General features: G+C 37.6%; 1 protein-coding gene across 1 annotated transcript in view; it reads left to right on the forward strand.

Annotated features, from left to right (window-relative positions):
• The first annotated feature begins 11,535 nt into the window (after positions 1 to 11,535).
• LOC138311220 (myb/SANT-like DNA-binding domain-containing protein 4) overlaps positions 11,536 to 13,987 on the forward strand; it is a 99,444-nt gene continuing 96,992 nt past the window's right edge. Inside the window, exons 1-2 of the mRNA XM_069252713.1 lie at positions 11,536 to 11,752; positions 13,590 to 13,654. Coding sequence (XP_069108814.1) covers positions 11,571 to 11,752; positions 13,590 to 13,654 — 247 coding nt within the window. The 5' untranslated portion in view covers positions 11,536 to 11,570. The remainder of the gene's footprint in view (positions 11,753 to 13,589; positions 13,655 to 13,987) is intronic.

Raw genomic sequence — 13,987 nt, forward strand, 5'->3', positions numbered from 1 at the left:
GGATTATTCAAAACTCAAAAACAGTTTCTCTAAAATATCAGAACATTGTGGTCTCACACAGACGCTGCACAACAGAGTTCTAGTGAATAGACGTAAGCAATACAGCTCTATTCATACTCGACTGTAGACACCGTCAAGGTCTTCAGCTCAATCCTGAGCCAATAGAGTACAAGTAATTATATAACTAGCTTGCTTGCTCCACTTAAATAGAATAGCTCTGTAGTTTTGTACAAACGGCTTGTACACTAATACATTATTGGTAATCTTCAACAAAGAAATATCCATTGCACACCCACAACACGATATGTTGCCAAAATGCTAGCCTTTGCTCCAACTTGGAATGAAACAGTGTGCGAAAAATGTGAAGAACTGTATATAGATCCCGTCTTACATTTTACTCCTAAGTGTCAGCATACAAAATTGGACAGTATTCAATTCATGGAGAAGGTTCTCGCGACATATGGACCGGAAGTGTGCACTTATATTGATGATATATCCCACGAACACTTTTTGAGAATACTGTTCGGAATGGACTGCCAAGAATTCAAAAAATATGTTTACCTCAAGGGCAGAATATATGCTGTTTCTTAAAGACGGCGTACAATTTCTGGAAATTTCGTCAAGACATTTTCACCAGTTTAAAAACTTGTTCTAAAGAAGCCTTGTTATAAATATCCTGTATGTAGACTTTAATAGAATCTGACTACTCATTTGATATGTAAAACTGTAAAGTTTTGAGAAATCCTTTTATTTTGTAAATCTCATCTTTGAGGAATAATATAATTGATTGGATTGATCCTAGCTTACCATCGATGATCCAACAACAATAAGTCTAAAATATGTTGGTTGAGGTTTTTTTCTTTGGCTACCTGGCTTCTTTGCGTTTCAAGGGCACCCTAAAGGGGAAGGTGGGGAAGGGGGACTGGTTCGGGCCCGGTTTACTGTATTTAATGCTGGGGGGGGGAAAACCGGGGTGGCGGGGTTTTTGTGTTGCTTGGTTGTTATTATTTCGGGGCGGGCCGTGGGCATGCTTTTCAGTGATACTAAGCACTTATAAATAAAAGGGCAACCCAAAAGGTTTCCTCTATACAAGGAAGGGCTACCCAACCCAAACAATCATGAATATTAACACAAGGACACAGTCTTCCCGGAAAAAAAAACACGCACCCCTAGCATCCAAACAAACAACCGGCCCATCACCCACACGCCATGCATGGGAAAGGGCCCGTCCTTTAAATGTGGACCATCAGCGGTTCAAATAGGGGATCGGTTAATTGAATCCAAAACAAAATAAACAAACATAAACAAACACCAAAAAAACAATCCATCGCTGACCTTGACCCAGTTGGAGTATAAGTAGTTCGAGTAGGTCTAGTTGTTTGTGATGTTGCTGAAGGTATTTTACGTTTGGTAATGACGGCTGGTTGCGTTGGCTTCCAGAAGTTAATCTGAAGTCTGCGCCGGGATCACAAGGTTAGACTTTCCGATAGATACTTATCTGGTACACAGAAAAAGGACAAAAGTCCGTCGCTGTATAACGCTCATTCCGTGACGTAGTGTCCGTCTAACATTTTTTTTTTACTTAAAACAGATACTCACCGCACAATTGCAAATACAACAAAAGAAGGACATAGCCATTCAGATCCCCCGCCAATGAAGGTATCAAAGCTGAATGAAGTTTGATTGAGGAGACTTATGTGTATGAAAAAAAAACAGAAAAAAGGAAGTTGAGCTAAAGAAAGATGGAGTATAATTCAAGTAGAGCGGGGTTGCAATTGTTGAATCAGGTATACAGCCTTGACATTTATATTAGACTATATACACAAAGATGGGTGAAGTTTTGCAAAGTAACATTTACCATTAACCATGATATTTTCAGCAATGTTTCCATGGCAACGGAAAAAGTGCAAAAAATGAAAACCTAAAAATAGCAAAAGGTACTACTAGACCATAAACAGAATGTGTCTATGAAGTTTCGTGGAAATATCTCTGCTGGTTTTAGAGTTATGCTCCGGAAATGAACCTGCTTACACAAAAATATGATATTTTCAGCAATGTTTCTATGCTTAAAGAAAAAAAAAGTACAAAAGGTGAAAACCTTAAAGATGCTCCACCGCTGACAAATGGTATTTTTTCACTTTTAAAAACAGGAGCAGACGATTTACTATTTTTCTTCAGTTGCAAAAGTTACTCACTTTACACCATTACCACAATTGAAAAGTTTGAGCTTCTAATTTTACTTCAAGTTAAAAATATGAAAAATAATTAATTGCATCCCGAAAAAAATCCGTACCACTATATCCTATATGAAATGAACTACTGAATGCGCATGTACCAAAGGCAAAGTAAATTATCTTAAATTATTTTTTTTGTGTCAATTAGACTGTTATATACACGATTAAACACCAATTATTGTTCAAATGATGAATATCATTTTTGATCTGTCGGCGGTGGAGCATCTTTAAAATAGCAAAAGGCACTACTAGACCATAAGACTATTGTGCCTATGGAGTTCCGTGCATATATCTCAACCAATGTTTCCATGGTTTACAGAAAAAAGTACAAAAAGTGAAAACCTTAAAATAGCACAAGGACATAGTCATTCAAATCCCCCACCAATGGAGATATCAAAGCTGAAGTAAGTTTGATTGTGGAGACTTATGTGTATGAAAAAAAACCAGGAAAATATGTGGTACATAGTGTCCAAGTTAATGTTATGCATATGTGTATTCCAGGGTCTTATGGAGTAGAAAAAGTGGATAGCAGTCAATCATTTTTAGTCATCTGTTAGCTTTCAAAGATAATGAGATTGAACAAAGGGATCCATGACACCAAACCTTCTGTTTGTGCTTTGACTAAATCGACACCCCGAATCGTGCATGCATGTGATGTTACCGACTCCGGACAATTTAACTCTATGTCTATCAACGGATTTGTTTGTTTGTTTGATTAATTTACGTCATATTAACAGCTATGGTCATGTAAGGACGGAAAGTACATGCTAGCATACCTTACTGGCCAGTGGATGGACTTGCCTGCAAAAAATAACTTTTTAGTTTCTCTTGAGATGTTTTGCCAGCGTCATTTTATAAATGTAGACCATCCATGATTGATGACGACGGTATTTCAGTTCTACAAGGTGTTGAATATGTCTTTCTTCTAACATATTCGCCGGATCTAAATCCGGCAGAAAATTGTTTTATAAAAGCGAAGACAATGTTAAAACATAGCTTCAATGCAACCGCTGAAAACAATTTGAAACTTGCTGTAATTCAAGCCATACAGACAATTAGTCAAAATGATGTTATTGGGTTTTTTTAACCATACTAACTATATCAATTTATGACGTGCTCATATAAAACATAGGTGCATTACATTTTTCCTCGGTGAATATACAAAATGCAGTGATGTTACAGTGTCTCTCTTTGCAGTGGGCATTACCAGAATATTTAAAGTTAATTAATATTTTTTTAATAATCAACTCAGGAGCATACATACATGTAGCAATAACATGGTGATTTACTAGTCTGATACCCAGTATGTCAGTGATCAAAGTGCCATTGAAAGCTAATTTTTTAGCTTAAACATTTCTCTTGTTGTATTTATAGAGTACATACATAGCAGATAGTTTGATTTTTTACACACTGATAAATGTCAGTCACAAGTGAAGTACCAAAAGAACGTTTAACATTTGACAAACACAAGCAAGGCGACTGTACAGTAAGTGGGAGTGGCTTTCAGTTCTCGCCAAAAAATGTCTGTGACGGGGTGAACAATGTACTAGCTTCGACCACATCGAAGAAACTATGAATGGTGTAATATTCTCCCGTAGCTAAACTTCATTCGAAACGAAACCTCTGTTTCCGCCGTGGTGCAATTCATTGTATGTCTGTATACACTTTTGACTAAACGATTGGTTTGGTTAAATTTACTAGTATTATATTCACGTTCTTTTAATAGTTCAGGTTCGTGTAAGGACGGCCTCCAACGTATGCTTTGGGTAGCGTATATGAAGTGTGTGGTGCGTATCTTGGGAGACGCTGGTGCATGACTTGGGAGACTGTCGTGCGTGCCTTAGGAGACCGTGGTATATCCATTTTGTGTCCTTTTATGTAATAGTGTCACATTTTATTGTGCTATATCGGAGTGTAGTCACGTTCGTCAGGCAAGCTACATGTTGTACATCGTACCCAGGTTCATTACTGTTCAATATGAGGTTCCTTTGAATTATGCCGTGGTCAGAGAGTGAACAACAACAAGAGGCCCATGGGCCTTAACGGTCACCTGATTTTTGATACAGAATAAAACAAAGACATATAAACACAGGTCCTTGAAGTCAGTCAGTGATTTTAAACAGTTGACTATTCAAATCGCCCTGCCTCCGTGGTCCGCCGTCCGTCCGTAAACAATGCTTGTTATCACTATTTCTTAAAAACTGCTGCAGGGATTTTGTTCAAACTTCACTGGGAGGGTCCCCTTGGTCCATATTTGTGCCATACAGATTTTGAGGCTGATCGGAAAAACAAGATGGCCACCAGGCAGCCATCTTTGATTTGGCAGTTGAAGTTTGTTATCGATATGTCTTGAGAACTACTGAAGGGATTTTGTTCAAACTTCACATGGAGGGTACCCTTGGTCCCTAGTTGTGCCATACAGATTTTGCGGCTGATCGGAAAAACAAGATGGCCGCCAGGCAGCCATCTTTGATTTTGGCAATTGAAGTTTGTTATCAATATTTCTTGAGAACTACTGAAGGAATTTTGTTCAAACTTCACATGGAGGGTACCCTTGTTCCTATTTGTGCCATACAGATTTTGAGGCTGATAGGAAAAACAAGATGGCCGCCAGGCGGCCAACTTGGATTTTGATAGTTAAGGTTTGATATCCCCATTTCTCAAAAAGTGCTGAAGGGATTTTTCTCAAATTTACTATGTAAGTTCCCCTAGGGCCCTTGTTGTGCATATTGCATTTTTGGACCGATCGGTTAACAAAATGGCCGCCAGACAGCCATCTTGGATTTCGATAGTTAAAGTTTGTTATGGCTATTTCTCAAATAGTACTGAAGAGATCTGTCTCAAATTTCATATGTAGGTTCCCCTAGGGACCTAGTTGTGCATATTGCATTTTGGGACCGATCGGTTAACAAGATGGCCGCCAGGCAGCCATCTTTGATTTTGTTATTCAAAATTTGTTATCGCTATTTCTCAGAAAGTATTGAATGGATCTTTCTCAAATTTCACATGTAGATTGCCTTAGGACCCTTGTTGTGCATATTGTGATTTGAGACCGATCGATCAACAAGATGGCCGCCAAGGAGTCATCTTGGATTTTGATAGTTGAAGTTTGTTACCGCTATTTCTCAAAAGGTACTGAAGCGATCTGTCTCAAATTTTATATGTAGTATGTTTGAAAAAGTTTAAAAAGTAGAGAAAAGATCCATCTTTCCTTTGTCAGATATAGATCATTCTTTGGTGGGCGCCAAGATCCCTCTGGGATCTCTTGTTAATATATGAAGGTTATTTGGTTCCATCAAATCCGTAAATTCAGAGGATGAATTTTGCAATTTTAGCCATGTTGACCCCTTTTGGCTATATTAACTATAGTATAGTGACCACCTCCCAAGGGGGAAACATGAGACCCAAGGGTCATATAATTCACAATCTCTGTAAAGGCCCCTAAGACCTTTCCTTCTACGAAGAGTTTTGATGATATCAGTTCCAGAATTTCAGGAGAAGATTTTGAGGTCTTAGCCTATCTGACCCCTAAGGCCTCTTGGGGTCAGTCATGGAGAATGTGTTAATAGGATTCAATGGTCATCTCATATGGATAATTCTGACAACATTTTACAAATTTCCTATTATAAATGACCAAATAATGCTCTGAAAACTGTTTTTCCTTATATAGACTATAGTAAATTTAATCCCCTCCCAAGGGTGAAACCTGAGACCACAGGGTCATATTATTCACAATTTTAGTAAAGGGCCTGGAGACCATTCTATCTGTGAAGAGTATTTGATTCTTTGATTCTACCACATCTTTGAGTGGAGAAGAAGTCTTTTTTAATTTTAGTAAATTTTACCCTTTTTGGCCCTTCCAAAAGACCCAAGGGGCATATAATTCACAATTTTGATTGGCCTTATGCCTAAAATGGTTTGTGCAAAATTTCATTGAAATTGCTTTAGCGGGTCTAGAGAAGAAGTCGGAAATATAAATTGTTTACAGACGGACGATGGACAAAAGGCGATTAGAATAGTTAAAATGTGGTAAATAGTATGTTTATGCTTAAATATCAACAAATAACCAGATCAAGTGTATAGTTAACGACAAGTAAGTATTTACACGGATATTGACGAACCCTATCGCTGGGTTCAGCTATGCTACGAAATTATACACTGTTCTGCATGGTTCAATTATAAAGGAGCAGTGTTGCGTGACTTTGTCCTTTAAAGTTGACCTTACGACAAAAATAGCAAATATGGATATATATCATGTACCCGTCTTACGTGTATAAATGTAATTTTTGACATATCCATTGACATTTAAAAGAACTTAAGGCGTGTTATGATAATCAAAACAGAGTCAATGTGACAGAAAAAGTGATAACCTCATACCTTCATATAATAACCGGGTTTTTTCCTACCGATATTGAATGCATATAAGTCATACGTATAAATTCGTATAATTTCTGGTCTCTGTCAGGTTTCTAGTTTGCACTGTCATGATACATTGAAAACTGCGTTTTGATGCATCCTACTTAAAAGACGCGATAGATGACATAACAAGTACTTAACATGTGTTTGATAATCACGTAGGCATCCTTTCCATTTAAATCACAGCTAACGACAAATGAGAATTGCAAACTAGCTTACCGCAAGACTTTTTTTCCGAAATGGCTAATTTTGGTAAGTATGAGATGTAGGCAGTGGGTATTTGTATTCATCATTATAGGTCATTCATGATAATTTGTTTGCTATAAATAAGACATTTTCCCATCAAAATGATATAAACATTATTCGACAATGTATGTTTGAGCGACATATTGATTATGTCAGCAATAAAATTTAAATGAGGGTAGACCACTGATGAGTTATATTTGTCTATCCATAACAGGAGCAGACGAATTAGAGTTTTCGTTTTCTTTCAGTTACAAAAGCTACAATCTCAATGGTGAATATCGTTTATGGTTATAATTTTAACAATGTGAATATCGTTTATGGTTATATTTCCAACAATGTGAATATCGTTTATGGGTTACAATTATATTCAACAATGTGAAACGTTTATGGTTACAATTTCATAATGAGGAAAAACGGTATAAAGCTAGTATATTAATAATCCGAAATAAAAGGCCAAAATAAATTCAAAGTAAAATCAAAATCATTTCTATGGAATATATATTCAGCCACTATAGGGCCTTCTTCAGTCCGAAATAACACTAACACAACGTGTTCGTCTACATGTTTGTTTACATCTATTGTGTGCAGGTACGAAATGTCTCGGCCCGTTTGATGTATACGGCGGGTTGTTTCGACCCAACATGCTATGAGCACTTTATTTACAATTTCAACAATGTGAATATAGTTTATGGATAATTTGGGCCCTACAGGAAGGGCGTAAGAATTGTATCTGCTGCCCCTATTGCATGATCGTAAAAGGCGACTAAATTTAGGATCTTATCTTTTCTTTCTCCCTAAATTACTTTGTTCTTCCTAGAGTCTCCCTTGACACCACCTCACTTTTGGCCTTTGGTTGAGCGCTCGCCCCTGTGAGGAAGGCTCTGGGTTCTGTCCCCTGGCCGAGACACACCAAAGTCTATAAAAGTGGTAGTTTCTGCTCCTGCTTAGCGCTCAGCATAACGGGAGTGGGACGACTGGTTTGCCCGTTGTCAGTATAATGTGACCGGGTGGGGTGTGTTGCTTGGTGTCTTCGGCGGCATGCTTCAGTGATATAAACTGTAAAAAGGGCAACAGTTCCACTATACAAGAAGACACAACACGAATATACCGCTGTTGTTTGTTTGATTAATTAACGTCCTATTAACAGCTATGGTCATGTAAGGACGGCCTCCCATGTATGCGGTGTGTTGTGTATATGTTATGCGAGGTGCGTGTTTCGGGAGACTGCGGTATATTCATGTTGTGTCTTCTTGTATAGTGGAACTTTTGCCCTTTTTATAGTGCTATATCACTGAAGCATGCCGCCGAAGACACCAAGCAACACACCCCACCCGGTCACATTATACAGTCTCCCAAAACACGCAACACACTGCATACTTTTGTTTGTTTGTTTGATTAATTAACGTCCTATTAACAGCTATGATCATGTAAGGACGGCCTCCCATGTATGCGGTGTGTTGCGTGTATGTTGTGCGAGCTGCGTGCTTTGGGAGACTGCGGTATATTCATGTAGTGTCTTCTTGTATAGTGGAACTGTTGCCCTTTTTATAGTGCTATATCACTGAAGCATGCCGCCGAAGACACCAAGCAACACACCCCACCCGGTCACATTATACTGACAACGGGCCAACCAGTCGTCCCACTCCCTGTATGCTGAGCGCTAAGCAGGAGTAGAAACTACCACTTTTAAAGACTTTGGTGTGTCTCGGCTAGGGGACAGAACCCAGAGCCTTCCTCACAGGGGCGAACGCTCAACTCAAGGCCAAAAGTGAGGCGGTGCCAAGGGAGGCATTAGGAAAGATAAAGTGAGTTAGGAAGAAGAGAAAAGATAAGATCCTAAATTTAGTCGCCTTTTACGATCATGCAATAGGGGCAGCAGGTACAATTCTAATGCCCTACCTGCATACATGGGAGGCCGTCCTTACATGACCATAGCTGTTAATAGGACGTTAATTAATCAAACAAACAAACAAAATGGTTATAATTTCAACAATGTGAATATCTTTTATGGTTACAATCTCAATGATGAATATCGTTTAAGGTTGCAATCTCATAACCGTTTAACCTAATATTTCTACATTTGATATATAACGAGAATCCCATCTGTATTTATAGAATTAATTTTCTGATTTTAAAAAGTTCAAATGAATCAATCAAATATGAATGGATTATTTTACAACACAACCAAATAAACCTGACAAGGTTGTCGCTATATCAGTTCAACCAACCAATTAACCAAAGACGTTATTTGATATATCGGGTGTGATTTTTTTTCAAGTCGTGGTGTCATTTGACATTCCTTACCGCGTTATAGTGTAGCCCCATAGCTGTTAATAGGACGTTAATAAATCAAACAAACAAACAATTATAGTGTAGCCTACATATAAAACTAATTTATTATATTATTAGAGCACACTAAGGCTCGTGTCTTTTTATAACTTTTACAAAAAACTCATTCGTGTGAAACAAATTCCATATTCCACAACAACACCTGTTTCTGTTTCTACCACAATAATATCAACTTCCATCCAAAATAAATACGACGAGGATAATGGAACGTGTATTTTTCGAATCATGTATATAAGATGTAGTGATATTTCCATCAGTAAAAAAGGCACTAATCAATTTTCAAGTGACATTTTGGTAAATAATCCATTTATATTTATATATTAGCCGATATCGGCTGGGCATCAAAAATTACTTGTACATTTATTTTATCAATGGCTGTATATTTTTACGATGCGTGACACTAAAATAAAATATTGATTGATTGATATCTTCAATTCTTCAAATTGGGAACCTCTCTAGAAATTTTAGGTCATCTAACCGCAGGTCATCCTAGGATCTAACCGCAGGTCAGGATGACCTATTTTTATCTGCCGTCCTGCGCCGAGCGTCGTGCATAAGACTATTAATTGTACTTGCTGCCCCTATTGCATGATCGTAAAAGGCGACTAAATTTAGGATCTTATCTTTTCTCTTCTTCCTAACTGACTTTATCCTTCCTAATGCCTTCCCTTGGCACTGCCTCACTTTTGGCCTTGAGTTGAGCGTTCGCCCCTGTGAGAAAGGCTCTAGGTTCTGTCCCCTGGCCGAGACACACCAAAGCCTACCAAAGTGGTAGTTTCTGCTCCTGTTTAGCGCTCAGCATACAGGGAGTGGGACGACACTTCTATAATATGGATTGCCAATCTGATTTAATACAGATCCTTATTATCACTACGTTTATAATTATGTGGATTGCTTACCGTAATTTAGGGTATATTTTATTAGCCCACCATCATCAGATGGTGGGCTATTCAAATCGCCTTTCGTTTGTTTGTTTGTTTGTTTGATTAATTAACGTCCTATTAACAGCTATGGTCATGTAAGGACAGCCTCCCATGTATGCGGTGTGTTGCGTGTATGTTGTGCGAGGTGAGTGTACTGGGAGACTGCGGTATATTCATGTTGTGTCTTCTTGTATAGTGGAACTTTTGCCCTTTTTATAGTGCTATATCACTGGAGCATGCCGCCGAAGACACCAAGCAACACACCCCACCCGGTTACATTATACTGACAACGGGCGAACCAGTCGTCCCATTCCCTTTTTGCTGAGCGCTAAGCAGGAGCAGAAACTACCACTTTTATAGACTTTGGTGTGTCTCGGCCAGGGGACAGAACCCAGAGCCTTCCTCACAGGGGCGAACGCTCAACTCAAGGCCAAAAGTGAGGCGGTGCCAAGGGAGGCATTAGGAAAGATAAAGTCAGTTAGGAAGAAAAGAAAAGATAAGATCCTAAATTTAGTCGCCTTTTACGATCATGCAATAGGGGCAGCAGGTACAATTCTAACGCCCTACCTGCAGGGCCGTCCATGGTCTGTCGTCCGTCCGTTAACAATTCTTGTTACCGCTATTTCTCAGAAAGTACTAAAGGGATCTTTCTTAAATTTCATATGTAGGTTCCCCTAGGACCCTAGTTGTGCATATTGTATTTTGGGACACGTCGGCCATCTTGGATTTTGATAGTTAAAGTTTGTTACCGCTATTTCTCAAAAAGTGCAGAAGGGATCTTTCTCAAATTTCAAATGCAGGTTCCCCTAGGACCCTAGTTGTGCATATTGCATTTTGGTACCGATCGGTCAACAAGATGGCCGTCTTGGATTTTGATGTTAAAGTTTGTTACCGCTATTTCTTAGAAAGCACTATAGCGATCTGTCTCAAATTTATATATAGTTTGAAAAAGTTTGAAAAGCAGGTAAAGATCCCTCTTTCCATTGTCAGACATAGATCATTCTTTGGTAGGCTCTCTAAGATCCCTCTGGGATCTCTTGTTAGTGTAGGGATAATTTTACACCTTGAATTGAGTCATTGGAATTTTGAATACCAGGCCCCGCTTGTATAAAAAAAATCTCAAATTGAGATTTCCTCAATTTGAGATTTCCTTACCTGAGATTTCCTCAAATTTCGCTTGTATAAAACTTCCTCACGGTACTTAAGAGTATACTCAGCTAAGGAAAAGTTTGAGACGTTTTTGCAAAGATGTAAGCGGCCCGGGCGAGAAATCTTTTGGAAAGGAGATCGATAACTCATATAAACACCGCGATTTTTTTCCCGCAAACTGTCAAAGCACGAGACGTCAAGGAAACGAAGGTAAGATTCACTGTCGTCTGCGATACCCTATTTGCTAGAAGCCATGGCGGAGAAGAAAGTGAGAAGTGCTAACTGGACAGAGAGAGAGAAAGTTGTTTTGATGGAGAGTGTGCGTGAAAGAGAGAGTGTGTTGATGGGGAAATTGACTGGGAGTGGAGGGTGTGGAAGTGTGTCTTCCAAATATAAAGACAAACTCTGGGAGGAGGTAGCTGCCAGTGTAAATGCGTAAGTTTGTTTCTGAAATTGTTCTATAAGATCTGTGCACTTGTGTCATATCCTACTACGTATAAAAAGTTCGAAGTTTTGACGGCCTGATCTACATTACATAATGTACATTTGTAGCTGCGTCGTCTGTATCATAGTACACGTACGTAGTCGTACTCACGTATAACAAGGCATCAAACAAGTCAGACAAGTTATCTGTCAACTTCAGTACCTACGAACTTTCCTTAGAAACATTTGTGTCACCGTTGGCTCTTAGTTTAGTGTAGGCCTACTGACAGACTTTAAAAATTAAGCTCAGGAAGTCGATGATTTGGCTATCATCGTGGCACCGGCCAGCCGACGCCAATCCTTAATAATAAATAACGAGTTAACGATACTACTTCAGGGCATTACTGAAAACTATCCAATGTTGCGGCATTAACAATTTTTTCTAATTGTTGGTCACTAAATCAGATAAAAATACAGGTTTAACGTCCTCATTCTGTTTATGTCAAGTAAGAGCAAATACCGTTGCGCGATTGGTTGGATGCTAATACCGGCAACCAATCAGTGAAGCGCTTACGTCACATATTACTATAAATAGAAATAGGTGGTTTCCAATAAAACCTGTTTACAGTATGCACATCATTACATAATACTGTAAATCAGTTCGTATTTAAGTAGATATAATCAATATGTACAGTACTTCAGTAGATATCTATACCGGTAGTTTATAATAAAATAATGGATTTTTTTGTTTGACTCAAAATATGTGTACGTTCCAATGCGCACATACTGACTTGCATACATTGTACATATACCTTATATTAGAATTTTTTAATGTACAATGTACATACATGTGTTACCTTGCTTATTATCAGCTGATGAAAATATTTTGATTTTGTTTAACACATGTCCACATGCACATAAGTAGGATGTGTATCAGCAGTATCATTTATAGGATAGTTCAATGTTGTACTTGTTGCTCTTATATCCATAAGGCCAAAACAATATATGCATGTTTCAGGTTACATGACTGAACAAATAGGGTAGATCGGTCGGGAGTTTTTTAAATTTTATTTTTTTATTTAATTTTTTTAGGAGGGGGTGGGGAGGGATGAGTTGCGTTATCACTACATTACGAATACATTGTAATTTGTCTTTCAGGCTTTAGGCTGGGTAGAAGTCTTTTATTTCTCATTACCATAATTGAACTTTATCTGGATAAACTTAAAGCAAGCGTAAAAATCTAAGTTTAAAACTTCACACACAGCATTTTTGTTTAGAAAAAGTGTGATAAAATAGCTAGGGTCTGAAGTAAAAACTAGGGTAGGTAGGGGTACCTGAAACATACATATTTTTTTTGGCCTAAGCCGGGTTACATAAAATTTACACAGGCTCAATTATCATTATAACCTCATAACCTCAACAAATCTGTTCCTTATATTTACAGTTTTTCACACAAATTCATATTATTTATCCTCGCGACAGTTGCATATCTTTTAATAATATACCCATATTTTTTCTCTCCACCGCACGTTTTACTATCATTATGCACACTTGATAATGATAATACAGTGTACTAGAAAGCATGACTATTGAGTCCATGTCAGTGCAAACTGTAAATATACATAAGTAAATGTAAATCAGTGCCCCTAACCTGCTATATAAGCCTAGGTTTTGATAAACAATAAAATTATAGATCATATAGTGCATATTTACATACGCATGTTTGTGGTATCAGTCACTAAAGATTTTACTAGTTTCATCAAAATTGATAATAGAATAATGATAATATTCTATAATGAACTACTTATAGATATATATGTATTTGTATATCAGTTTCGTTTGTTTTCAGTGTTGGGATTGAAGTAAGAACGGTTCTTCAAGTCAAGAAACAGTACGACAATATCAAGCAGAGAGGTATGTAAATTGAAAGAATTCAAGAACTACATACATGTACATGTAGTGTATAATTTTCATTTAACATTATATACAATGTATTTTGTATGCATGAATTACTTGTTATATTATTATTTTCTTTAAGATTGTTTAGATTTCAATTATAATAAGTGCATATGCATATATGCATGTATTAAAATCACTATAGAGTTAATTATATTTTCAAGGTAAAAAGTATATTTAATGTGAATTTGGGAAATTGAGACCAGTCTGAATGCGTTTATTGGCCTTCCAAAAGACCTTATCTAGATATTTAAACGATCAAGTTCTGCTTACATTGTCTAGTTTTGATAA

The sequence above is a fragment of the Argopecten irradians genome, chromosome 16, assembly GCF_041381155.1.
Source record: "Argopecten irradians isolate NY chromosome 16, Ai_NY, whole genome shotgun sequence".
NCBI classification, from domain to species: Eukaryota; Metazoa; Mollusca; class Bivalvia; order Pectinida; family Pectinidae; genus Argopecten; species Argopecten irradians.